Below are 25,645 nucleotides of genomic sequence, written 5' to 3'. Positions count from 1 at the left end.
CTTTGCTGGAACTATTTTTCTGAACTATAGTCTAATAAGGAAGAAAGTTCAGGCTTCATGGTGAAGATTATTTAAATTTTTATCACAAGTTCAAAACTCCATTAAAAGGGACAGACTCCGGGGTCCCTGGGTGGCTCAGTTGGTTGAGCGTCTTGACTCTTGCTTTCGGCTCAGGTCATGATGTCAGGGTTGTGAGATCGATCCCCTGCACTGGGCTCCATGCTCAGCAGGAAGTCTGTTTCCCTCTCTCTCTCTTTCTCTCCCTTCCTCTGTCCCTCTGCCCCTACCCCCCTCACTCGCTCTCTAAAAATGAGTAAATAAAAGCTTTTTTAAAAGAAAGGATAGACTCCAATACATTATTTATAATGCATTCTGGCAATGGACAAAATTCATAGTCAAAAAGAAACCAACACAAGATGACCTTATCCGTAAGCCCCTTTCCTCGAAGCAAGAAAAAAGACAACAGTCGTTGGTACAATTTCTTAGTCATTCTACAACTGTTCATGAGAATGCCTTTTATTGTGGTAGATATAAAGCTGTAATATCTACCTGCCTGTCAGGCCCTTTGTCAGGCTATGGAGCACATCATTTTGATAAATCAGCTGATGATTTGAATATGGAACTCTCTGCAAAGTGGCACAGAATGTCATCACCCCTGGACTGTTGTAGGACATTTCGAAGTGTGGTTTTTTTGTTGAGGAGCAGGATGGAGGTTGAGTCTCCACGAGAGCACAGATCATGACTGTGGTCTTCGTCTTTGTCAAGTGTGGACAGCAGGGTGGATTTACGGAGGGCTTGCCGTGGGGTTTCCATTTCACCAGTCAGACATTTGGGTTACGCAGAGTCACACAACTGAGAGGGCATGGGTGCTCAAGAGAAACCAAAATGGGCAAGCCGTAAACAATTTCCAAGTGGTAGAACAAGTGTGAACAGGAAACTTGGTGGTATTTAAAAAAAAAAAAAAAAGTTTGTATAAAAGTGAATTTGCAATCATTGCTTTATCCATCTTCAAGTTTTATCATCCTAAGAAATTCTGCTGAATCTCGTGATTGTATTAAAAAATATTTAGCAGGGCTGGGGGTGTGCCTGGGTGGCTCCATCGGTTGAGCGTTTGACTCTTGATTTCGGCTCAGGTCATGATCTCTGCATCATGAGATCGAGCCCTGCATTGGGCTCCGTGTTCAGCGGGGAGTCTGCTTGAGATTCTCTCTCTCTCCCTTTGCCTCTCCTCCCACTCTCTCTCTCTAAATTAATAAATAAAATCTTTAAAGAAATTTAGCAGAAGTTGTTAATTTTATTAAAGGAAGCTCATTGAATAGCCATCTTTTCCGATATTTAAAAACTGGGGGTAAAATATATGAAACGTAAAATTTACTATTTTAGCCATTTGTAAGTGTGCAATTCAGTGGACTTAAGTACATTCACAATGTTGTGTAACCATCATGGTTATCTATTTCCAGAACTTTGTCCTCATCCCAAACAGAAACTCTGTATCCATTGAACAAACTTCCCTTCTCCTAGCCCCTGCAAACTTCTACCTCTTGTTTCTATACTAGGTGCCTCATATAAGTGAGGTCCTACAATATTTGTGCTTTGGCGACTGACTTACTTCACTTGGCGTAATGTCTTCAAGGTTCATCCATGTCGTAGCATGTATCAAAGTGTTCCCTTTCAAGGCTGAATAATATTCCATGGCATGGATATGCTACGTTTTGCTTATTCATTCATCTGTTGATGGACACTTGGGTTGTTCACACTCTTTGGCTATTGTACACAGTGCTGCTATGAACATGGGTGTACAAGGATTTGTTTGAGTCCTTGCTTCCACTTCTTTTGAGGTATATGCTTAGAAATAGGGTTTCTGGAACTTACGTTAATTCTCTGTTTGGTTTTTTGAGGAGTTGTTACACTGTTTTCCATAGAGGATGCACCATTTTATATTCTCACCAGCAATGCAGAAGGGTTTCAGTTTTTCCACATCCCCACCAACACCTGTGATTTTGTGTGACATCTCATGGTGGTTTGATTTGAGTTTCCCTAATGACTAGTCATATGGAGCATCTTTCCATGTGTTTATTGGATATTTTTATGTTTTCCTTGGAGAAATGTCTAAAGTCCTCTGACCATTTTTGAAATTGGTGGTCTGTTTTCTTATTGTTGAGTTGTAGGTGTTCTTTATATATTCTGGATATTAATCCCTTACCCTATAAATGATTTGCAACTCTTTTGTCCTTCTCTGTGGGTTTTTTCACTCCCTCCATCGTGTCCTTCGCACAAACGTTTTTAATTTGGATGAAGTCCAGTTTGTCTTTTGTTGTCTGTGCCTTTGGTGTCTTATCCCGGAAGTTATTGTCAAATTCAACATCATGGAAACTTTTCCCTAGGTTTTCTTCTAAGAGTTTTATACTTTTATTCTTATATTTAGGTCTTAGATCCATTTGAATTAATGTTCATTGATAGTGTAAGTCAAAAGTCCAACTTCATCATTTTGCATGTGGGTATCTGATTTTCCCAGAACCATTTGTTGAAAAGACTGTCCTTTCCTCATCGAATGGTCCTGGCACCTTTGTTGAAAATCAGCCAACCATTATATATGAAGGTTTATTTCTGCACTCTTTATTCGAGTCCATTAGTCTCTATGGGTGTCCTTCTGCCATTTCACATTACCTTTATCACTGTAGCTTGGTAGTAGGTTTTGAAATCAGGAAATGTGAGTCCTCCAATTTTGTTCTTCTTTTTCAAGATTTTTTGTGTGTGTGTATGTGTGGCTATTTGGGGTCCTGTGAGAATATATATAAATTTTAGAAAGATTTTATCGATTTCTGCAACAATGCTGGAGGGAATCTGTGAGGGATTGCGTTGAATCTGTAGATTGCTTTGGGGATTATCATCATGTGAACAGTATTAAATGTTCCAAACCATGAACACAGGGTGCTTTTCTTATTTATATCTTCTTTATATTCTTACAGCAGTATTTGCAATTTTTAGTGTATGAGTCTTTTGCCTCCTTAGTTGAATATATTCCTAATTATGATTCTTGATGCTATTTTGAATGGCGTTTTCTTAATCCCCTTCTCAGATTTTTTTGTATAGAGTGTATACTGAGTATATAAAATCAGTATACAACTGATTTTAGTGTGTCGATCTTCCATCCTGCAACTTTAATGCATTTATTTGTTAGCTAGAAATTGAGGGCATGTCTTAGTAATCTTTAGCGTTTTCTGTAGATAAGATCATTTCATCTGTGAACAGAGATCGTATTAGTTGCTTTCTGATTTGGGTGCCTTTTATTTCTTTTTCTTGCTCTATTGCTCTAGCTAGAACTTCCAATGCAATGTTGAGTAGAAGATGCAAAAGCCAGCATCCTCACCTTGTTTTTGATCTTAGGTAAGAGCTTTCCATCTTTCACCATTAAATACGATGTTAGCTTTGGGTTTGAGACATTTTATTAAGAGACCAGAGTTACTCTGATCTTCTTAGTGTGTCTAACTATAGTTTTCCTATCCCAAAGGAACCTACTCAACAGGGCTTATGGGCTATATATTTTTCTGGCTGAGAAGCAATCTCACTTGGTAAATACTTTCAAAGGTCATATTTAGGTAATAAAATTGGCATGTTTATGTGGTATTTTTGGCACTCCAAAACCCATTAAATTTGAAGCTTCAGGGGGAAGGTAACGTGTTTCCACGTGTTGAACACATCCCAGAGTTCTGGAGGCATATGAGGCCGGGCAAGCAGCAGGTGAGGAGTGAGCTGGAAGGAGTGTGGGAAACAGTGGCAGAAGGAGGTGTGGGGCAATAGTTTAGTATGGGTGCAGAGAGGGTCCTTGAGCGGCCAGGAAGGCCCATTCTCTGCGGCAGGAAGAGGGAGCCAGGAGGCTGTGAACCCTCCCCCAGGCCTTCAGATGTGGGTGGAAGGGAGAAAAACAGCGTCCCAGGAAAGTGAGGCTGCAGGCTGAAGAGGTGGAAGATGTGTTTGCAGGAGGGCCCGGGGCTGGGAGGCTGTTCACGCAGACTCATCAGACCCACGCGGGCTTTGGGGAGGCCCACAGGAGACAGCACAGCGTGGTCCTGGGAGCTGGCCGTGGTTGGTTGGGGTGTATACGTCAGAGTTCTCCAGAGAAACCGAAACATGTGTGTGTCTGTACAGAGATTTATCTTAAGGAATTGGCTCATGTGACTGTAGGGGCTGACAAGTCTGAAGTCCATGGGGTAGGCTGGCAGTCCGGGAACTCAGGCAGGAGTTTGCTACAGTCTTGAGGCCAAATCCCTTCTTGGGGAAACCTCAGTCTTTGCTCTTATGCCTTCCACACATTGCACGAGGCCCACGCCCATTATGGAGGGTGATCACCTTTACTCAAGTCCAGTGATTGCAGATGTTACCCATGCCTACAGAGTACTTTTATCTATCTGTCTATCTATCTATGATTTATTTATTTAAGAGGGAGAGCGAGAGTGCACGCGCATGCGTAGTGGGGAGGGGCAGAGGGCGAGAGAGTCTCAAGCAGACTCCGTGCTCAACATGGAGCCCGACGCAGGGTTCGATCTCACCACCCTAAGATCGGGACCTGAGCCGAAACCAAGAGTTGGACGCTTAACCAACTGAGCCACACAGGTGCCCCCACGGAGTGCTTTTAGAACAGCCTCTAGGTTGGTGCTGGACACATGAGACTCGCCACCATGGGGGCCAGGTTTGCAGGGCTGGGGGCTGCTGGCCTGGCCGGAGCCTGGAGGGAGGTGACACGCCACAGCTGTGCCCATGCGGGGAGTGGGGTGCTCCCGCCATCTTGTTAGCCCAGCAGCCTCTTAGGGATTGTTCTTTGGTTTCTGCCCAGTTGGCTTAAAGGATCCCACACACTCGCAGGAAACATAGGGGGTTGGTAGTAAACGTTACAGGTTTAGGGCACTTCTGTTCCTTTTCGCTGAAATGACAATTTAGTAGTGTTTTTATATCTTGGGTCTAATTTAGTTTTCGAGGCCCACCAGAACAGAATAGTACTGACTGGGTGGCTCAAACAGCAGAAATTTATTTTTTCATGGCTCTGGAGGCCAGAGTCTGAGCTCGAGCTGTGGGCAGGGCTGTTCCTTCCGAGGCATCTCTTCATGGGGTGTGGATGCCTGTCTCCTCCCCGTGTCTTCTTCCCACGGTCTGTGTCCCGATCTCCTCTTACAGCAGATCAGGGCCCACGCTAATGCCTCATGGGAACCTTATCACCTCTTTCAAGACCCCCCACCTCCAAATTCAGCCACATTGTGCATCCTGGGTGTTAGGGCTTCAACTTCTGAATTTTGAGGAGGACCCCGTTCAGCCCATAACTGGGCCTTACCTTGATTTCTTTGCTACTTCAGTCGATAGAATGAATATCCTGACTTTTATGCACCCATCTGATTTTAGGTTTCCCCTGGGAAGCTTCTGTGAGTCTTTGATTTCTGAATTCTTAAAACCTCAGACTGTGTCTGGAGGGAGCTTCTCTGCTGCAGGTGCGCGGGAGGTGAGGCATGGGGCTCCGCTGGGGACAGTGTAGGAGAGGTGGGTGGTCCTGCTGGCAGCCTCCGGACATGGTGGGGTGGCTGTCCTGGAGTCATTTTGTTTTCTTCCCACTCTAACCGGGTGGCACGGATGACCCGCAGAGTCCCCTTCGTGAAACCTGCCCTGTTTGGATCCAGATGCCAAGAGCCCGGTGAAGCGGGGGCCTGACAGGCAGGCAGCGTCCACACTGGGCGTGGGTGCTGGGGCACAGGGAATGCACAGTTTACGTGGGGGGAGCGAGACCGGGAAGGTGCATTTACAGTTCTGTGTGGCAGATGGAAAAACGGATGTAAGCCCAGCGTGAGGCCCAGGAGCCCAGAAGGGACACTGACGGAGCCATCTCGGAGCAGTGGTGATTGGTGAGAGGCAGTCTGAGAGGACTTCCTGGAGGAGGTGATCCCTGAGCTCAGTCCTACAGGGTATAGTAAGTTAGCTGGTGGCTCAAGAAAGCCTCCCGTGGCCCAGAATTAGCAATCATTCAGGGTGTCTGGGCCACCAAGGGACCAAGGGTCCAGGGTGTGCACCTCTGGGATTGATTATGATGGGGAGCGTTCATATGCTGCCATTCCTGAACACGTTTTCATGTCTGATGATTTCTGAAGGAGAAGACATACTGCCTCTGTTCCTGGAATCCACGCCCTGCTCTCTGATTACTCCTGAGATTTAGAAAGAAAGATGTATCTCAGAGAAGCTCGCTTCGTGGAAGTTTGGCAGAGCATTTTTTGTGTTCAAAGGCAAAGGGATGACCCATCCCCAGTCCAGGCCAAGCCGCTGGTCGCCCCTCACCCCAGCCTCAGAAGGGAGGGGCCTTTGTCAGACTCAGCTGGGAAACTCGGCTGCTCTGTATGCTGCAGGCCCGTGGTTTGTGCCACAGTAGATTAAAAAAGAAAAAGACGGACGCCTGGGTGGCTCAGTTGGTGAAGCGTCTGCCTTCGGCTCGGGTCATGATCTCGCGGTCCTGGGATCGAGCCCCACGTCGGGCTCCCTGCTCCGCGGGAAGCCTGCTTCTCCCTCTGCCTCTGCCTGATGCTCTGCCTACTTGTGCTCTCTCTCTCTCTGTCAAATAAATAAAATCTTGAAAAAAAAAAAGAAAAAGACAGGATCTCTGTTTGGCGCATATTAGGAGCTCACTGTAAGAGACAGTGTGCTATTAGTGAAGCTGCTGGTATTCGCAGCTTACTTAGAGGTCCGGAAAGTTTCCTGTATGTCCAGAAGTCCGTGTCTGTGAATGTTATTCTCAGAGGCTGTGGTCACAGAACCGTGGCCTGCAGGAAGAGTGTGGAGCTGACCGGGGGCCCTTAGATGCTCCTGATGGTGGTCGATCTTGCCTGTGGCCGGGACACCCAGCATGCACACAGCCACCTTGGTGCCTCATTGGAATTGGGCTAAATCCATAATTGCCAAAGTAAGATAAAGTCTTCAGGGGTTCAGTATTTGTAACGAGGAAAGAGCCCAGGGGTCCCTGGGAGCTCCTGGGAAGGCGTGCGGTCAAAACCATGGGCCAGCACCCCCTTCACCCCTCAGGCCCTGGGACCACGTGGATGGCTCCCCACGGCTCTGTAGCTGGCACCAGGCTCCTTCTGTTAGAAGGTAAGTGGATACCCCCATTAGTAGACATCCCAGCCGAGCACCTGACCACCCGAGGGGTGTCTAAGGGCTACCCCCTCAGCCGCATTGCTCTCGAACAAGTTGTGAGGAGTTCATTTTTTCTCCGGTCCAGCTTCTCACGGTCTGTCTTTGTTGTAGGCGCTGCAGATCCGTCAATGTAACTGGAAGAAGGAGCCAATGGCTTTAGCTGGCTGCCCAGATTCCTTCTTGCACCATCCGTACTACCAGGTATGAGGGAGCGTGGACGGCTGCTGCCCGCACGTGGTGGTGGCCCAGGTCACGGCACAAATGTAGTTAGTGACCATGACCCACTCCGTCCCTGGCAGTGTCTGCGCGAGGGCCTCTGGCATGTCCCACGGGGGATCACGCGTGGCTCCCACAGTTGTCCTCGCTTTGTACTGGGAGACCTTATCACATGTTCTCTATGTTCATGGCATCCTCCCTTCGAGAAGATTGTCCTTGTGGTGCAGCGTTTTCTCTGACGCGCAGGAGGGGGTGTTTGGAAGGCTCAGGCGCCGTGGGGTCGTCTGCTGGGCCCCAGAGCTCCGGGTGGCGAGTGGCCGTGGCGGCTTCGGGGATGTTCACGCGGAGACACAGCATCCGGAGCTAGAAGTGGGGAGAGGGAGGTCTCTGAGCCCAGGCGCATGCAGCCTGCCTTTTGGAGATGGAGTCCTCCCCGAAAGACTGGCTCTTTTTCCCCTCCACCCACTAGCATCAGGTGGGGTTTGGTGAAGGACACGTTCAGACCCGTCCATCCAGGTTCTCGAGCTCCTCTCTGCGGGCCGCTCGGGTGGGTTTGCCCTGTACGCTTCCTTCATCTTCTGAACCACGTTTGTGTTTGAACTTTTACTTGACAGTGTGGAGGGATGCTTCTGAAGGAATGCACAAGCAAGGCTTGGTCCTTTTTTTTTTTTTTTTTTTTAAGACAGAGAGAGAGAGAGAGAGCACAGCAGGGGAGGGGTGGAGGGACAAGCAGGGGGGCTCCATTCCAGGACCCCAGGATCATGACCTGAGCTGAAGGCAGAGGTTTAACCGACGGAGCCCCCAGGCGCCCCAAGCTTGTCCATCTTTATCAGTCTCTCAACACTCCAAGTCCTGGTACCATCTCTCATTCAGCCTCCGTCTCTCCCCAGCAGGGCTCCCAAGGTTTGGAGGTCCTTCCGTACGCTCTACCCTTGCTCTGATACTGTTTTTCCCTCCCTTTATCTGTAAAGCCTCTCTGGCAATAGTGATGAGAATTTGCTTATGCACCACGGCTGCGGAGAGATTTTCCTTTTTAATTTTTTTTGGTGTCGAAGTGACGTGAACCTTCGGAGAGAGGCTGAAGGTTAGGAATACTGTTTGTTGTAGCTGCTGAATTTGAGACGAGACTGAAGCCGGTCACAAGCCAGAAAAGAGAGCCAGCACCCTAGCCGAACTGCGGAGCATGCTGGGGACAAGTGGGTCTTTTCAGTGGGTGGGCTCTGTGCGAGGCCCTCGGCCTTCTGCAAGGTTCATTTTTTTTTTTTTAAAGGATTTCTGTTTTTATTTATTTATTTATTTATTTTATTTATTTATTCATGAGAGAGAGAGAGAGAGAGAGAGGCAGAGGGAGAAGCAGGCTCCCAAGGAGCAGGGAGCCCGATGTGGGACTCGATCCCAGGACCCTGGGATCATGACCTGAGCCAAAGGTAGACGCTTAACCATCTGAGCCACCCAGGCGCCCTGCAGGGTTCATTTCTTGTTCTTAAAGGGCCTCACCCCGTTGATTAAGCTCTGTGCTGCATTCATGGCTCGTTCTCCTGTGGTCACTTAGCTTTGACCAGTTGTCTGGGCCCAGACTGTGCCCATCATCTGTCTTGCTGCCCTTCACTTCACACCATCACTCCCAAATGGAGGGGATGGATCAGTGCACCATACGGGAAGCTGTCTCCGCGGACTCCCCCGGGGACAGTTTGAAGGTTCCCTGCGCTGAAAGTTGGTGGAGAATGGTCCTCTCCAGCTGGTTACAGAGCGGACCTTGAGGGCCAGACCTGATGGAGGGAAGGGTGAGGGCACCGAGTCCCTCTTGCCATCCCCCCCACCCCTGTCTTCAGTTTCCCACCGGGCCATACAGAGATGGCAGAAGCACCAGGTAGAGGTCACGCCTCACTCCCCAGACGGACGCGCTGGCTGTTTGTCTTTGCTGACTCAGCTGTCCGAGCCAGTTGTCCGGCATGGTAGGCAGCCCCCGCAAGCCTCTGTCACCCCTGGAGGAAATGCTCAGTCATGCTGTTTGGTGGCTTTTGATGGGACGGTCTTCCTGCCATAAAAATCCAGCAGCCAGACTTGGCAGTTCACATCCGCTGTTCCTGGAAAATCAGATGACAGTTCCAGAATTTCTCAGAAAATGGGATGATTTACAGTGAATTCTGGCCTTGAGCAATCCGCAATTATAGCAATTAGAGAAATCTCCCAAGTTTTTATAGAGAAGAATTTCTGAAGATCGTCAACGTACGAACGGTTTTCTAATTCTAGCTGTTCACTCCGAGCTGGGGCGTGGATTAGTTACCGGGTTCGGTCAATGGGTTGCTGAGATGTAGAGCTGTTTATAGACACAGAAGCACCCCAATTAGCATGCGCGTTAAATTATCCTGCTTTCCGCTGTAGGGACCGGGCCAGCGGATGGGCGTGACGGGGCCCCGGGGCTAGTGGGATAGGGGCAAACAGCTTCACTTTTAAGATGTAGGTTTCTCCTTTAAAATACGATATTGTTATAGTTCTGTGACCTTGTGTGTGGGGGGGGATCTTGTAATATTCTTGTGCCTCAGTTTCCCTGCTGGTAAGAGAGGGTTAGTGGTGTCCAGGTTGTGTGGGGATCGGAGCAAAAACACAGAAATCGCCTGGCACGGGGGTGGCCGCATCTTGGACACCCAGCCCAGGGTACTGACGTTTCATTCCTTGGTCATCAACTGTGCCCGACACAGTGTCAGAGCTAGGAAGACAGCTTTGTATGAGGCAGGCAGATTCCCGGGGCTCATGGGTCCTAGTAGGGGAGGTGGACATGGGACAGCAGGCAAATAAGATGATTGTGAGTGAGAATACGAGGCGAACAAAACAGGCCAGGGGGAGAGAGGTCAGGGAGGCCTCCCTGGAGGAAGTGCCCAGAGCCGGGGTGGAGCCCAGGCTGGACTGGGCAGGGCGCTCTCCACAGATGACAGAGGAGGAAAAGCCTAGCCTGGGGAGGCCGGGGCGGAGGTGAGACTTTGGTCAAGTAGGAATGGGGGATGCAGCCCATCGTCTGTGATTTTAAAACCCCAAAAACTCCAGACTGAGAGGTATTCTCATTTCTCATGTCACAGCCGACCCCGACTCGACTCGTCCAGAGCTGTGCCCTTTAGGGGCATAATGGCTCCATTACCAGGCCTCCCTGGCCCCTGCATTCTCTCTCTCAAATCTGAAAAGTCCTGAATTCCCATCTCCATCTAGGCTGCAGGGTTTCAAGGAAGGGATTACGCACCTGTTATGAGGTACATTTTATTTATTGACTATAAATGAAAGCAACACTATCCTTAAGAAAAAAGCAAAAAAAAATAGGAAGCGTGATAGGTTCAGGTAAAACCTGTGAACAGAACGTTGAACGGTGCTTTGGCAGCGAAATGCTCGAAGGTAAACATGATGGAGGTTATCAAGCTCACCATTGAATTTCCAGGTATTTATTCTGAGTATCGAGCTTTACTTCTACAATTTTTATTCGTGATTTCTGAGTCAAAGGCACGTATGTTTATGGGATGCCTGGGTGGCTCCGTCGGTTGGGCGTCTGCCTTCGGCTCAAGTCATGATCCCAGGGTCCTGGGATCGCGTCCCGTGTCGGGCTCCCTGCTCAGCGGGTAGCCTGCTTCCCCTTGCCCACCTGCAGCTCCCTCTGCTTGTGTGCTCTCCTGCTCTCTTTCGTTCAAATAAATAAATACAATCTTTAAAAACAAAACAGAACAAAAAAGCCATATAGGCTTGTCTTCGAAGTCAGCATCTGAGAGAGTGTCCCTGTGACCCCCGTGCTTAAGGTGGAGGTCGGAGCAGCCTCCTGCTCGCTTCCCCTTACCTGCCACTGTCCCTCTGTAGAGCAAATTCCTACAGTCTGGCCCAGGCCCCTGTTGCTGCGTGTTGCTCCTTTGGCTCCATTTCAGTCCCGGAGCCGGAGCCTTTGGGCAGAGCTCAGGCTCTGGCAGGCGACAGCCGTGGGCCCGTCCGGCCCCCTGCCTGCTTTTCTAAATGAAGGTTTACGGGACCAGGGCCATGCTCATTTGTTGACATCTCCGCAGTGGCTGATTTTGGGCTCAGCAGCCGAGTGGAGTGGTGTCTGGCCCTTTGCAGAAGAAGTTTGTCAACTGCTGTTTTAGGTCGCTGACTTCTCCAGTGAGTGCTGTGGGCCTCCTCGTGTCTGCTGGCTCGTCTACTCGTGGTTGGGGCCACGGCGACAAGATCAGAGCCCGAGCATGGGACCTCGCCTGCCGAGCACGTACGGCTGGGGATGTTCTGCAGGGTCTGCGGGTGTCTGTGGACAACAGCTGGGGCCTGCATCTTCTGGCAGTGTCTGGAGCACCTGGGGGATGACATCATTCCTGTTGTCTTGACTTGGGATCGGTCCCCAGAAATGAATTCCGTTCCCAAAGCCCATCTTTATCTTTTCAGCCAGACAGGGATCCTGTAGCTTCTTCATTTTTATTCTTATGCGTCCATATCTTGGCAAAAGGACATTTGTATCGGACTCCATTTTCTTCTAGAAATTTGTAGCTGGTGACTTCGGCTCCTCATGGCTCTCACAGTTGAGCTGGAAGGATGCAAGGATGCAGAGATCATTTGTCCCATCCCTTGTATTTATTCCATGAGAGCGTCCCAGCTGATAGGATGTCTCCCTAGAAGTGGTTTTGCAAATCATTTTAAGTTTCGGTTCTGAATTTCGTAACAACCGCTCTTTTACAGAGGTGTTTTGTGAAGTAGAGGAGGGAATTTGTACATGTGTAATGTACCATACGCTAAATAAATTCCGTGTCCACTTCTTCTCTTCACAACATCACTGTGAGAATTAGACGTCACTTAGAGTCCTCGGCACCGTGCTCGGCGCATCGAAGGCCCGCAGGAAATGAGCCATCGCTTTGATGTTATGACGTGAGCTGCTGTCTGATTTCTTAAAGAGTGTGGATCTCATCTCCAGAAGTCGAATTATTAGGTAGTTTTGGGATACCTAGGTAAATTTGAGACTGCAGTCTTCCCAAGTCTTTGAAATCACTGCAGGATCGTCACATAAAAATAGACGGCATTTGGTTTGGAAAACCATTTTCTCTCTGATCCGGTTCCATTTACTGGAACCCGATGTAGTGAATGACCTGTTAGTAAGCAGCGTGTGTGTTTATACTTTCTGTAACTACGGAAGCCACTGAAAACTCTTTTTTTTTTTAACGGTTGGGAGTAGCGTGGCTCCTTCACTTATGTACTTACCGTGTTAGGAATGACAGGCAGACCGCGGCTGAATGTCGGGACACAGATGCCAACCCTGGGTGGGTCCATGTCAGCGGTGTGCCTTGTGGGGACCAGCGGGGACTCTGTGTCATCCCTTGACATGTCATGTGGGTATTCAGCCCAGAGCTCACGGCTCCGTGGATGGTGGTGTGTGCGGGTTATGGGGAGAACACTGAGCACTCTGTGCTCCCATCTTGGATCCTCCCATTTAACCTCCCAGCCCTGGGAGTTGGGACCCCCATGCTGTCCCCTTTCCAGATGACACTAATGCAGGGCAGAGAGGCCATTGCCCCCTACTGATTAACAGCCCTGTTTTTCCTAACGTTTGTGGCCCTGGGTGGTGTGGTCATGTCCCTGAGGCCGAGGCGGAGGGTATTGTCAGGGAGACCTGGGTTCAGTTCTCCTCAGCACTCCTGTGATGCACCATTTCGTTGGTATCCTCTGATCCTGCGTTTATTTCTCTGATCCTAAAACACCATGAGATAAAGGGTCACTTTAATGACAACTTTGCAGTTAAAGAGAAATCCCCAGCCCTCGTCCTTAAGTGTGGGTCAGAGGATGTTTGTATTTCAAAATGTCCAAAAGGGGGGCGCCTGGGTGGCTCAGTTGTTGGGCGTCTGCCTTCAGCTCAGGTCATGATCCCAGGGTCCTGGGATCGAGCCCCACATCGGACTCCCTGCTCGGCAGGAGGCCCGCTTCTCCGTCTCCCACTCCCCTTGCTTGTGTTCCCTCTCTCGCTGCCTCTCTCTCTGTCAAATAAATAAAACCTTTAAAAAACAACAACAACAACAACAAAATGTCCAAAAGTAGGCAGTCTCTGAAAACCAATGAAATACTATAAGTAAGTAAATAAATACAAATTAAAAATATTCTAGCATATATTCAGTTTTTTTTTTTTTTAAGATTTTATTTATTTATTTGACAGAGAGAGGGAACACAAGAAGGGGGAGTGGGAGAGGGAGAAGTGGGCTTCCTGCCGAGCAGGGAGCCCGATGCGGGGCTCGATCCCAGGACTCCGGGATCATGACCTGAGCCGAAGGCAGATGCTTAACAACTGAGCCACCCAGGTGCCCCTATATTCAGTTTTTGATTGGAGAGAGAGACAGGCTTGTTCTGGTCCAAATGTTCTTTTCATCGCCTCTTCTCAGATAATGTCCCCCCTCTCAGGCATGGGCTTCACTTCTTCGATCTCTTCTGATGGTTCCAGGGAAATAACAATTCTAAAATCATTCTAAAAAGATAGCTGTATTTGTTGAGGGCTTCCTATGTGCTGTGAAGTCTCGGAGGTCATCACGTCCCTGTGAGGACCACAGTGTTCCCCGTTGGTGTGCTGGCATCGGGATGGCGGTGTGAGCCGGGGGCCGGCGGGCGGGGCGGCGGCAGGCAGGACTTCCTGCGTGGTGTCATGGGTGCTCAGAGCTGGGAGGATGCTCTGGTGTGTCCTGGGTGACACGCGAGTCCTCGAGTCCCCCGTGTTTCCCTCCTAAGGCCCCTTTGGTAACAGAGCCCGTGCGTCCATCCCGCCCACCTGCCGTGGCCCACACGCCCCTCGGATCTTGAGGGCCCTTCCGTTGTCCCGGTTTCTGGCACGCTTTCTTGTTTCCATCCTCCTGGTTTGTCTTTCCCTCTTAGACGAAGTCATCAGCCCTCCAGGTGGGTCTGGCCAGGTCGGAGCTGGGGGCTGGAGGGGGACTGCCCCACTCTCTCAGGGCATGAGAGTCTCATCAGTCACTGGAGGCCAAGATGGGCTTTCTTGTGGGGAGAGGGTCTCTCCGGGCAGGCCTCTCTGTGTTCTGGGCGACCCCAGGGGGCCCTGGTCCTGACCAGCCCATGAGCAGTAGAGAAATTGAGAGAACACGTTTAGAAATTTTATAGCAATTTGAGTGTTGAATTTAGTGATAAAAATGTGGGCGTGTATTGTCCCGTGTTTCAGCACTTCATTTTTATCGTGTTTTGTATAAAATCTCCGTGCTGGACAGACTGGGATCGATAGCGTCAGTGAACACCGCCCTCCCCCACAGGTGGGTTGGGAAGTGCTGGCTTAGGGACCTCAGGGGGTCAAGGTCACGTTTGTGGTGGTTCTGGTTTGCACTTGCTGCCCAGTCTGGCCTCGGATGCATGAGATTTGTACGGTGACGTTTTGTGAGGCACGGTAGGCTTCCCGAATTCACTAGACTTCATTCTGGTCAGTGGGGGGGCCGAGGGAGGACACCGCCGTCCCCACACGCTGTGCCCGACCCGAGTCCTCCTGCCCTCCTGCGAACTGCCCGTGGCGGGCTCCTTGAAGTTCCTGGGGTCTGGGCTCGGGGGTTCACGTTAGGGGATTTTCTCTGGACTTTCTGGCGGGACCCGCCTCCCGCCTCCTGGGGCTTTACTTTGAGCAGCGTTTGTCCTGCATCTGTCGTGGGGGCCGTGAGGCGAGGGGACAATGAGCCCGTCTGGAAGCCGGGCAGACCCGCGCTCTCGTCTGATGGTCACACTTGACTTCTGCGAAATGGGAGCCACGGGGCCCATTTGATGGGACGGGAGGAATCCCCCGGAGTTGCCCAGGAGTGCTGAGCGCTGTGACCTGCTTGGTCCCTGAAGCCCAGAACTTTGGAGGAGATGGGCCAGGCTAGCCAAGGAGTTGATTGTATGCTTGCAGACCACCCCCTGAAACCCGGCTGCTAAGATGCAAGCAGACTCCTTGACATTTTATGTTACTCTTTGGGCAGCGAGGAAGGGCTCAGCGTTTTCCTGACGGTTACCCGTTGTGGGACCGCTGTCCATCCGGCTGGGCCCTCCTTTGCCTCGAATCTCTGGACATCTGTCACCAGAAGTAACAGAGGCCGGGTGCCCTCGGCCTCCGCCGGCCCCTTCTGTGTCTCCATCTTGCCATCCCTACCTCCACGCCTTTGCTCAAAGTGGTTCCTCTGGCTTTGGCCCTGATGCCCCCTTCTCCCCCTGGAGCCGTGTGCATCCCCGTTTTCACTCTCACTTCAGAGCTCCCACCACTGTCTGTCCCTGTCCTCCCCGCCACCCGACGTGTGGCTCCTTGAGGACACAGGGGAGTCGTGTTTGCTCTCTGCTGGACTCTCCATGGTTGGCCCAGCACCTGTGAGGTGGGACACGGCCTGCCTGCTCAGGGGTCAGAACCCTGTGGCCTCGCCCCGAGGGCCTTGCCCTGCCCATGTCTGGGGGCACCGTAGCCACCCGGCGTGGGGAGGGGGCAGCAGAGCAAGAAGGTGGCAGAGTGGGGGTAGGATGTGATGGTGACACTGCGAATCGGGGTTCCTTGGGGGCTGGTCCGTGTGGGGCAGCCTGGCTCTGGATGCCAGCCAGCCACTCATCGTCAACCTGCTCACCCAGTACACGGGGCTGCTGGGCCTGCCTCGTGAAGGCAGGGAGGGTTCCCCTTCCTGCGCTTGCACGTCCTGGGTGCGTGTTTCTGGGGCCCGCCAAGTGCTGTGTGCGTGTTAGCCCTTCGGCCTGGGAGGCTCTGCCTGGTCTGGCCGCAGCCTACCTTTCCTGCCCACCTCGGCCCCTCTCACCTCGCCCCACTGTGGCTGTGGGATCGTCTGTCACCTTCTCCCTGCACCTGGCCCCCCGGGCCGTGTCTTCCATGAGAGGTTTCTCCAGATCTCACGTGAACACTCCCTCTCTGCGGGGAAGGTAGCCAGGCCTCCCAAGCGGGGTCGACGGGAGTCCTGGTTTGCCCGTCGCAGACCCAGGTTCCACCTGCTGTTCTATGTGGTATGCACGCACGCCGAGCTCCAGCCACAGGTTAAGGGTCACCATGCTCCTGCGCCCAAGCGGAGGATCTTGCAGTGTTGGGAGCTGGGGGTGGCGGGGCTTGCTGACAAGATCCGATTGGGGTCTGGAAAGCAGGCTCTGGCTGCAATGTTGGGAACTCTGTCCTGTGTCTGCGGGATGTGCTCAGGCTGGAGCACAGGGGGGCCGGTGTGTCTCCCGCCCCCGTGGCCTGTTCGGTGGACGGCGGCTCCGTCCAGGGACCGCGGCTGCTGCGTTCTCTGGCGGAGTCCAAGACCGCGTCACAGTGCGGGGCGGGCGGACACCTGTTACTCGTGATAATATTTGAAGACTGCAGACAGGCCGTGAGATATTCGGGGGTCACGGTTTGTGAAACTTGGTGGTGAGGCGGGGCATCTCCTTCCTTCCTGTCACTGAGACAGAGGGGAAGAGGGCGTCTGTTGGGGCAGCTCGCCCGTGGATTGGGGCGCTGGGGAACTTGTGTGTTTGTTCAGCAGCGAAGACCCAAGTGCCAAGTGCACGGGCCAGCCGGCCCGCCCGCCTGCCTGCCAGCAAGTGCTGCCGTGTCCTAAACGAGCAGTAAGTGGGTTGACAGGAATCAGGCGGTAGCAACTGGTTTTTTGTTCTTTGGGTTTTTTTTTTTTAGTGACGCATTTTGGGGGAGAGAGGAACCTTAAAATGATCCCTTTTAATACAGCATGTGGGGTAGTGGAAACGGGAGCTTTTCAACTGTTTACTTTCCGATTTAAGTGTTTGGTCTTGCGAGTAGGGTAGGTTTAAATTCTGTTTTGCTATTCCCGTATGATGCTTCGTTCCTACCAAATTTCCTAGCAGCATGCATGGATCCCTTTTTTGTTGCTGGTTGCGTTTCCCTCCCTCTGTTCCCTGCACCTCTTTCGGCGGGTGGCGGTGGATGGGGCCGCTCACCTGCTCTTGGTGCCATTACTACCCCAGCACAGAGGGGTCCCTGACTTTTCACAGCTGTGTCTTCGTCATCCTCAGCTTGGTTACTAAATATTCCTGCATGTCTGAGGGAGACCCTGAGAACGTGGCTACTGGTACCTTTTAAAGATTATTACTGTATTTTTATTAACTAGGAGGACACCAAAAAAAAAAAAAAAAAAACCAAAAGGGGGTGTGTGAAGTAGCTATTAATTGAAGATGAGCATATTCTCAGCCTCTGCGAACCTTTCCTATAAATGACCTTTAAAGAATAAACACGTAGCAGATTTTCAGCCGTTTCCTCTTACTGGACTTTCTGTCACTCTCTGCGCACGGTTGGTGAGTTTTTCCAGGAGAGTGATGGGAAACCTGGCCTTTCGTTTTCCGCAGGTGGATTCCCCGCCTCTGCCGGCAGCTCTCTGAGGGGTTCAAGCAGCGGGGGGACGGGCTGGGGGGGTGGCGGGGTCTCCACCATCTGTTTCTGCATGCCTGGGAGCCTGCTGTCGACAGAGGGACTAGAACTGGATCGCTTGGTAGTAGGGCTTAAAAAAGAAAAAAAAAAGAAACCATCAAAAGGAGCATAAGGGCGCCTGGGTGGCTCAGTTGGTTAAGTGACTGCCTTCGGCTCAGGTCATGATCCTGGAGTCCTGGGATCGAGTCCCGCATCGGGCTCCCTGCTCAGCAGGGGGTCTGCTTCTCCCTCTGACCCTCTTCCCTCTCATGCTCTCTGTCTCTCATTCTCTCTGTCTCAAATAAATAAATAAAATCTTTAAAAAAAAAAGGGAGCATAAACTCATAGGAAAAACAAGACCTTTCGTCATTGGTGGAACATTCCAGAGTGGGAGAAAAGTGCAAGAAGCTAGGTCGGATGTTTATTTCCCAAGGAACGGGCTGGCCTCTGGTCTCACTGTCCAGATTCGTCACGATTAAGATGAAGATGCTGAGGAGTGCCTGGGTGGCTTAGTCTGTTAAGCCTCTGACTCTTGATTTCGGCTCAGGTCATGATCTCGGGATGGTGAGATCGAGCCGCGGGTCGGGCTCCATGCGGGGCTTATGATTCTGTTCCTCTGCCCCTCTCTGCACCCCACTCACACACTCTCTCTCTCTCTCTCTCTCTCTAAAAAAATTAACTTAAAAAAAAAAGATGAAGACACTGAAATTGCCTTGTGCGGGTGGTCCTTACCCTTCCTTTTCAGGGAGCCCTTCCTTTCTCTTTTCTTTAAATTGCAGCTTCCTCCCTCACTTACCTGCTCTGTGCTTTCCTTTGATTATTCCACGGCATCATCCACTTCAATTATAAATGAGTAAATTGCATGGTGTGATTATGGTTTATTATCTGTTTTGTCCAGATAACACACAAAGCCAAGAGGGCAGGACCTGTGCTTTAAAAGGGCTAAAGTTACTGGCCACTGAGTAGGTAGACAGTTGCTGAGCAGGTGAGTCTCTTTGAAGATTGGCTGTATTTCTCTGTTCTTAGGCAGCCGAGTGGTCAGATTCCAGAGTCTCTGAAGCTGATCAGGTGCCCCGGGACTATGCCATGCTGGTAAATATGTCAGTCCTCGATGAGCTTGAGGACGTTGATCCGTGATCACAGGCATCTTTTCATTGGTTCGAGAAACTTTCTCGGACCCGAGAGCAGTGAAAAGCAGTCTGTGCTTTCCCACCTTCCCCGGCTGATTTCCAGCGGGGGTGGGGGTGGGGTGGGGGGGTGTGTATCTTAGGCTCCCACGTGCATATGAAACCTGCTTCTTACTGAACAAACGCGTTTGGAGTCCATTTCGGTCTGTGGTCTTCTAGGACAGAAGATCAGGGGTAGAGTGCGGGTTGAGGGTGCAGACCTGTGAGTCCCCAGGCTTGACCCTGTATCCTGTGCGTGGCGCGGGACTGCACGCCATCCTCTGCCTGCCCTGCTTGCTGTGTGGTGGGGACACCACAGTCCCCTCTGAGCTACTCTGAGTCAGGGCTTCAGGGCGAGACGGGGCCGCCTGAGCCTAGGACACTGCAGTGGCCATAAGAGAAATGTGTGTCCAAGTATATTTAGAAGGCCGAGTCATCAGGATGTGGTAGCAGGGTGGAATGGAATGTGGAGCAGGAAGAGTTTGAAGCTGACTCTTCTGTCTGGCTTGAGCACCTGCCTGAGGGGCGTCTGGCTGGCTGGCTGGCTGGCTGGCCGTCACTGAAGTATTTCTGGGGACCAGTGTAATGCCAGCATTTCAAAACACAGAAGTTTCAGATGCAATTAACCTGTCTTCTCATCACCTAAAAGTAGCCTCTCCTCTGTCCATTCACCGCCGTCCTGGTCAGCCACGTATCCAGCCTTTGAGTAGGCATGGAATGTCCTTTTCCCGGACGCTTCGGTCACCTGGTGAACACCATTGCACGAGCCTGTCCCGTCTGCTAGCCTGGCACTTGGTCTGCTGGTCTGTGACATTTGTGCAGTCTGCACCCTGAGCGTCCATCCCTGTCTCACTGGGCTCCCTAGGGTCTGGGGCTTTCCTGGAGTGGGAGGGACCTGCTTTGTTCCCAGCAACTCCCTTCTGGGCCTCGTTGGAACAGGGTCACGTGATGGCTCTGTTGGGACCTTATTATTACCCCTCACAGCTCCCCCCAGGACTGGTTGGCAGGGTTGGGGTTAGTGAGTTTATGGATCAGGATTTTCAACGGATCCAGGGATCCTGTTAGGCCAGGAACGGCTTTTTAGAGAAGGAGGCCTTGGGTACAGGTCCTGAGCAGCAGCTTTGTCAAACCTGTTGCAGGTTTGCTGGCCCAGGAAGGAAGCCTCTCTCTGATCTGTTGATAAGGAGCAAGGATCATGATCTAGCAGGGAGTTCTTGGGTAAGGAAATGTTTTATGGCAAAGGTGGGGCTGTCACAGTATCTGGAGATTATCTGTGTCCGAGTGCAGTTTAAATTTGTGGTGCTTGTGTTTTCCACACGCACGCGCACACATACGCACACACTCCCGGCTTCTCCTGAGCACGACGCCCTGGGTCACAGGGCTGGGAGCACAAGTCTGCAGCCGGACCTTCTGTGCCGGAGGCTGGCCCCGTGTCCCTGCTGGCGGTTGAAGCTGGAGTGGCCTGTCACTTGTAGCTGCTTTCCAGGTGTGCGGGGCTGGGTGCACCTCTGAAGGAGACCTGGAGACCCTCCTTGCTCCCCCATACAGGGGGTGTGTCTGTCTCGGGGATGGGGAAGGAACTGGGGTCTGCGGCCAGAGTTTGAACACCTCATGCTGTCTCCGCAGCAAACCCTTTGAAGTGGGTGCTGTTCCCCAGTTTTCCTGTGAGGACGGAGGCCAAGAGACTTATGTTGACTTACCATGCTCAGGCTAGACCGCTGGGGAGCGGAGGTGCCGGGTTCAGGTTTGCTCTGCCTGGTCCCAAACCTGAGTCCCCTCCCCTCTGCCCACATGGGGCATGATTTAGGGGAGATCCCCCCTTGCTTTCCTCTGGGTGCTTCATTTTGGAGAGTTTCTGTGTCTTCGTGCAGGTTCTGCTACCCCCAGCCTCCCAGACCGCAGGGGAGCGGCTGGGCTGAGGGGAGAGCAGAGAGGGGGTGTGGCGTCTCACCTGCGGCCAGGCCCATCCTGGGGTTGGGTTTGGTGCCCCTCAGGATTGTGCTTGCTTTCACCCTCCTGAACACGTGCGGCCTTGCTCTCCAGGCTACTCGAACGTTCCTACCTTCCAGGGTCATCTTCGACGTTTGCGGGGCTCTTTCTCTCGGCCGACATCGCGTCTCCTGAGGGACCCTGCTTTCTCTTCACGCCTGCTGGTTTGGGATTGGGTGTCAGAGGCGGCTGAGCACTGCGGTTTTTTGTTTCTCCTGTTTTTGTGTTGCTTTGAATATGGGGGGATTTCTAATGCGAACAGTTAGGCTTCTTCGAGACTGTTGGTCCTTCTGAAACTTGCTTTTTTTTTTTTTTACCTGGCGTGCTGGGCCTCGCCTGCCCTCACCACGGAGGCAAGACTTTTCGGGAGCTCCGTCCCGTGTCCCACGTGTACGAGCTTTTCCACTGTGGCTGCAGGGGACACAACCTTTGCCCCGACCTGCGTGAGCTCCAGGAGTCCTTCTGCCTGCTTCTTTCCAGTGGCTCTTGCCCTGGGCCGAGAGTTTCCAGACGTGCTGTATGCACGAGCCAGTACTCGGCTGACGGCTTGCCCGACGCCCCAGACAGGTCTCCCCGAAAGGTCCTCCTGCCTTGTGCTGCAGATTGTGGGCGCCCCGGGCAGCGAGTTTGTCTTTCTCAGAGATAACGGTCCTGTGCTCCCTGCTGCCCAGTGCACAAAACCATTTCAGTGTTTTACTTATTTAAGGAGAGAGGGTCTGTTCAGTCCTTGATATTCCATCTGGGTGGGCAGCACAGAGGCCCCTCATGCTGTTGTAGCCGTGGTCCTAGGACTAGATTAGGCTCAGATCGTTTCATGTAGTATCTAGAAGCAGCGTTGGAGCTGAAAAGAAATACAGAGACCATGTAGCCCAGAGACCTCCCTTTATTTAATTTTACTTTTTAAAAGATTTTTTAAATTTATTCGACAGAGAGAGAGATGGCGAGAGAGGGAACACAAGTGGGGGGAGCAGGAGGGGAGAAGCAGGCTTCCTGCCGAGCAGGGGGCCCGAAGCGGGGCTTGATCCCAGGACCCTGAGATCATGACCTGAGCCGAAGGCCGACGCTTAACCAACTGAGCCACCCAGGCGCCCCGAGAACTCCCTTTATAGAGGAGGAAAGAGGCACACAGAGGGAGTTTATTTGCTTTGAATCGCGGAGTTCGTCACGGTGGTGATTTATAAACATTTGGCTCATGCCACAGAAAGGATTTTCATTCATGAAGGGTGTGATGATCTGCTTCTGGTGACCCAAGTGGGGTTTGGGACCCGGCGGTCCTCCTGCCACTGGGAGGGGCTGACCCAAGTCTTGTTTGCCCGGCACCGGCAGCTCCAGGGCCAGAGGACCCAGTTCATTGTGCCCTGGGGTCTGTGCTCCTCCTTTGCTTGGACTTGGCTACTTGCTTTGCACGAAGCTCCGTCGAAGATACCCCTCCAGCGGGCGTCATCCTGACTTGACAGCCATGACCTTCAGCGTGCTTCTAGAAGCTTCTTCCTACCCCTCCCTGCTGTCCCACCCACCCTCAGAAGACCATTATACCTGGTTCAGGTGCGGTGTGGGAACCCCGGTGGGATGCAGGAGGGGCTCGGGCTGGAGCTCTGGCCAGACCCAGCTTCCTCATTCTGCCTCCAGATTCTTGGCCCAGGGCTGCAGCTCACCCCTGGCCTTCTGGCCTCCGCTCGCCAGAGAGACGGAGAAATGAGGAAGCACCACCATCAAGGATTATATCATCGTAAACCCTGGGGCTTTTTCCTGGTCAGCCAGGACCAATGAGAGCCCTTCCCAGATTTTCAAATGTAGTTTTGAAAAACTTCGCGGAAGAGGTGCCTCTCGTCGTTCTGCTAACTGGGGGCACGTGGTGGGGGTGTGCCATGTGCGGGGGGCGGGGTGCGGGAGCTCTGCCCAGAACAGAGTCCCGTATTGGTGCATCCTGATGACCGTGCACCGCGTGCTTTCCTGCCCGGGTGTGAGTGTGGATGTTGCACGGGGTGGTGTTACCAAGACAAAGCTGGGAGCTTCGAGCCAACGAACTTGGGTTCACGTGTCTCCAGAGGCTTTGCGCGCCCCACTGGGGAGGCCTCGGGATTGTGACCCACATTTCAGACAAGGGAGCTCAAGCGCTGAGATGCTGAGGGATCGTCACGGGGACTTTGAACCCAATGGCCCCAGCGTCCAAGCTGTGCTGGCGTTTTGTTAACACCCTCTGCTTTGTCCTTTTTGTTTGGGTCTGTGTGTGGCCCGGGGGACTCGATTCCCTTTGCCTCCGGGAGGGGCTCAGCTCGTGGGTGGCCCTCTGGCCTGGTCCCTTGAGCCTCCGGGAAGCTCTGTACACGCGGTCATCTGTGACAGGAACGGGCCGGGGGCAGCAGGGGGAACACCGGGCACCAGGCCCGTCTTCCAGAGCTTGGGGTCATGGTTGGCCAGAGGTCGCCAGGGTGGGGTCAGAACACATTTTATTCCATTTGGAAGTTCGTGGTTTCTTTGTCAGATTGTGCTCATTGCCCGTGTTGCATTTTGACTGATCCTCGGGAAGTACGTTGAGGACTCTGATTGTCGGCCTTATTAATTAATTAGCAGCGTAGAGATTTCCGTACTGTCTCATTTCCTGGGCTGCTGAGCCAGGGTAGACGTTAACGTTGCCGCACGTGCTGCTTACTGACCGTTCTAACTGTACTGTTTCTGCTGCCTGGCTGGTTGGAGGAAGACAGAAGGGCATGTCGTGGGCCTGGTGCAGACGTGCTTTCATAAATGGGGGGCCCTCCACACTCCCGCCCAGACCTGCACCTGCTCTTCTGGGTTAGGTAACGTGGGGGCGGTTGTGCGGTGCTGAGTGACCCAGTCTCATCGACACTGAGTCGTTGGTTCCCCCCAGGAGGGGTGGGGGATGCCTGGCGCCCTGACTCCCCCACCTGGGCTGACGGTGTGTGTGGTTGAGAGCCAGCGACCCCTGCCCCAGGGGCTCCCATCCCAGAAAGCCTGGGGAAGCCCGCAGTGGCCTTTGGCTTCCGCATCTTGACCGTTCTCTAGAGTTAGGGACATCCCGTAAGATGACCCGAATAGCCATTAAAAAATTTAGGGGTCGGGGCGCCTGAGTGGCTCAGTCGGTAAAGTGTCCGACTCTTGATCTCAGCTCAGGTCTCGATCCCAGGGTCGGGAGTTCAAGCCCTGCATTGGGCTCCATATCCAGCATGGAACCTACTTAAAAAAAAAAAAATTGTAGCATCATTGTAGTTTTGACAGAGGCCGCTCGCTGGTTGTACTTAAAATCAGTAAGTTATTGACTTTGGAGAACCATCAGCCTCGTACGAAAGCAAGCGTGGATGGTAGAATTAGTGCACAGGACGTGTGGGGCCGTCACCACTTTATGGAACGTTGGGCCATCATGTTTCTTATTGGTTAACATTTCACGGACTTGACGTATCTGGCTCCTTTTCTGAGCCGCAGTCATTGTATGGGCTGGAACTCTGTCCCCCCTCCCCCACTAGAGCTCCTGAGACGCGACCCCTTGTGAAACTGTGGGCGTCCTGACCTCCAATCTCTAGGCCTGCCCCCGGGAGTGATCGCTGCCTGTTCTGTCCCTGGGCCAGCCTCTCTGCGGTCTCCTTCCCCAGAGCAAAGCCTGGGCTTAGGTACGAGCCATTTAGAGCTGGTTCCCCCGTAGGCACATCCAGAATCAAAGTCCTGGATGTAGCTAGAGGGCCTTGCATCTGCCAAGAGCTGATTTTTCCCTTTGGGGGCTGCAGGGGAGGCGGGCGGGGTTCTGATCAGGGCCAGTCAGGGGGCAGAAGGCCTGCAAGCGATGCGGGGTTAAGGGTCGGCCGGGGGGCTGAAGTCTGCAGGACCCCAGGCCGGCACAGGCAGAGCAGGGGAGAAGCAGGGAGAGGAAGGGCGGACCTGTGTTCTCTTACCAGCGCGGTGCCTGCCTGTCACCAGCAGCAGCTCGGTGAGAACACGCAGCCTGTGTTCTGGGGTTTGCGTGTCCTATGGGACAGGTTTGAAAATCCTGCCGTGAACCCGCCTCCAGGTGCTCGGAGGGGTGAAGGCCTTGTGGGCTTTTGCCTGAGGGGTTCCACTTGGGCGTGCCTTTGCCTTCGTGGTGGAGCTCACTTCTACCCGCAAGCTACCACTGTTCCTGCCTGAACAGCTAGTTCAGGGTGTGGGTGCGTCCACACTGCCGGATTCCTCTGCTCTGACCTCCCGTGGTCACAGGGGCCCGTGTCAAGCACTGCCCTTCTGGCTTCCCTCTGGATGGGACTCGCTTCGGGAACAGAAAGCAGGCAGGAAGGCAGGCGTGCTATGAACCGAACTTGCGTTCTGTAATCCTGCATGGACTGGCGGTTGATCTGCTGTTCCCAGGTGGCCCTTTGCCCCGTCCTCAGGCTAAAGTCCCTGGTGGAGTCTTGGTGGAAGAGGAGGGGGGGGGGGGGGGGGAGCAGGTGGAGGGGAGCAGGTCAGGGAGATGGAGGTCGGGGGAGGTGGCGGTAACAGCAGGATTAGTGGGCATGCGCGTGAAAATCGCAGCTTATTAATAACTTACAGTGTGCTTCATGCACATGATCTCACCAAGTCTTCCGCACCGTCCCATGAGGTGACCCTCGCCGAGGGAGGGCTAGTGCCTTGCCCAGGCCTCTGAGCTGGTGATTTCTAGAAATCCTCGAGCTAGTGCTCTTCACCATGAGGTGAGCTGCCTCACTCAAGGGGGGGATGGATGCCAGATCAAAGGACGGGAAGAAAA

General features: G+C 52.5%; 1 protein-coding gene across 2 annotated transcripts in view; it reads left to right on the top strand.

Annotated features, from left to right (window-relative positions):
* Nucleotides 1-25,645, top strand: part of GRB10 (growth factor receptor bound protein 10) — a 173,260-nt gene that overhangs the window by 49,781 nt on the left and 97,834 nt on the right. The window contains exons 1-2 of one of the 2 annotated variants that reach the window (XM_035026489.1): nucleotides 3,101-3,387; nucleotides 7,276-7,365. In XM_035026489.1, coding sequence (XP_034882380.1) covers nucleotides 7,315-7,365 — 51 coding nt within the window. In that variant the 5' untranslated portion in view covers nucleotides 3,101-3,387; nucleotides 7,276-7,314. Of the gene's footprint in view, nucleotides 1-3,100; nucleotides 3,388-7,275; nucleotides 7,366-25,645 lie in introns of those variants that run through there. The other variant, XM_035026488.1, reaches the window with a different exon arrangement.

This window comes from Mirounga leonina, unplaced genomic scaffold (assembly GCF_011800145.1).
Source record: "Mirounga leonina isolate KUSES-001 unplaced genomic scaffold, KU_Mleo_1.0 Mir_199, whole genome shotgun sequence".
In the NCBI taxonomy this organism is placed as follows: domain Eukaryota; kingdom Metazoa; phylum Chordata; class Mammalia; order Carnivora; family Phocidae; genus Mirounga; species Mirounga leonina.
Note: the sequence above shows the minus strand (reverse complement) of the source record. Positions and strands in the feature narration are given on the sequence as shown.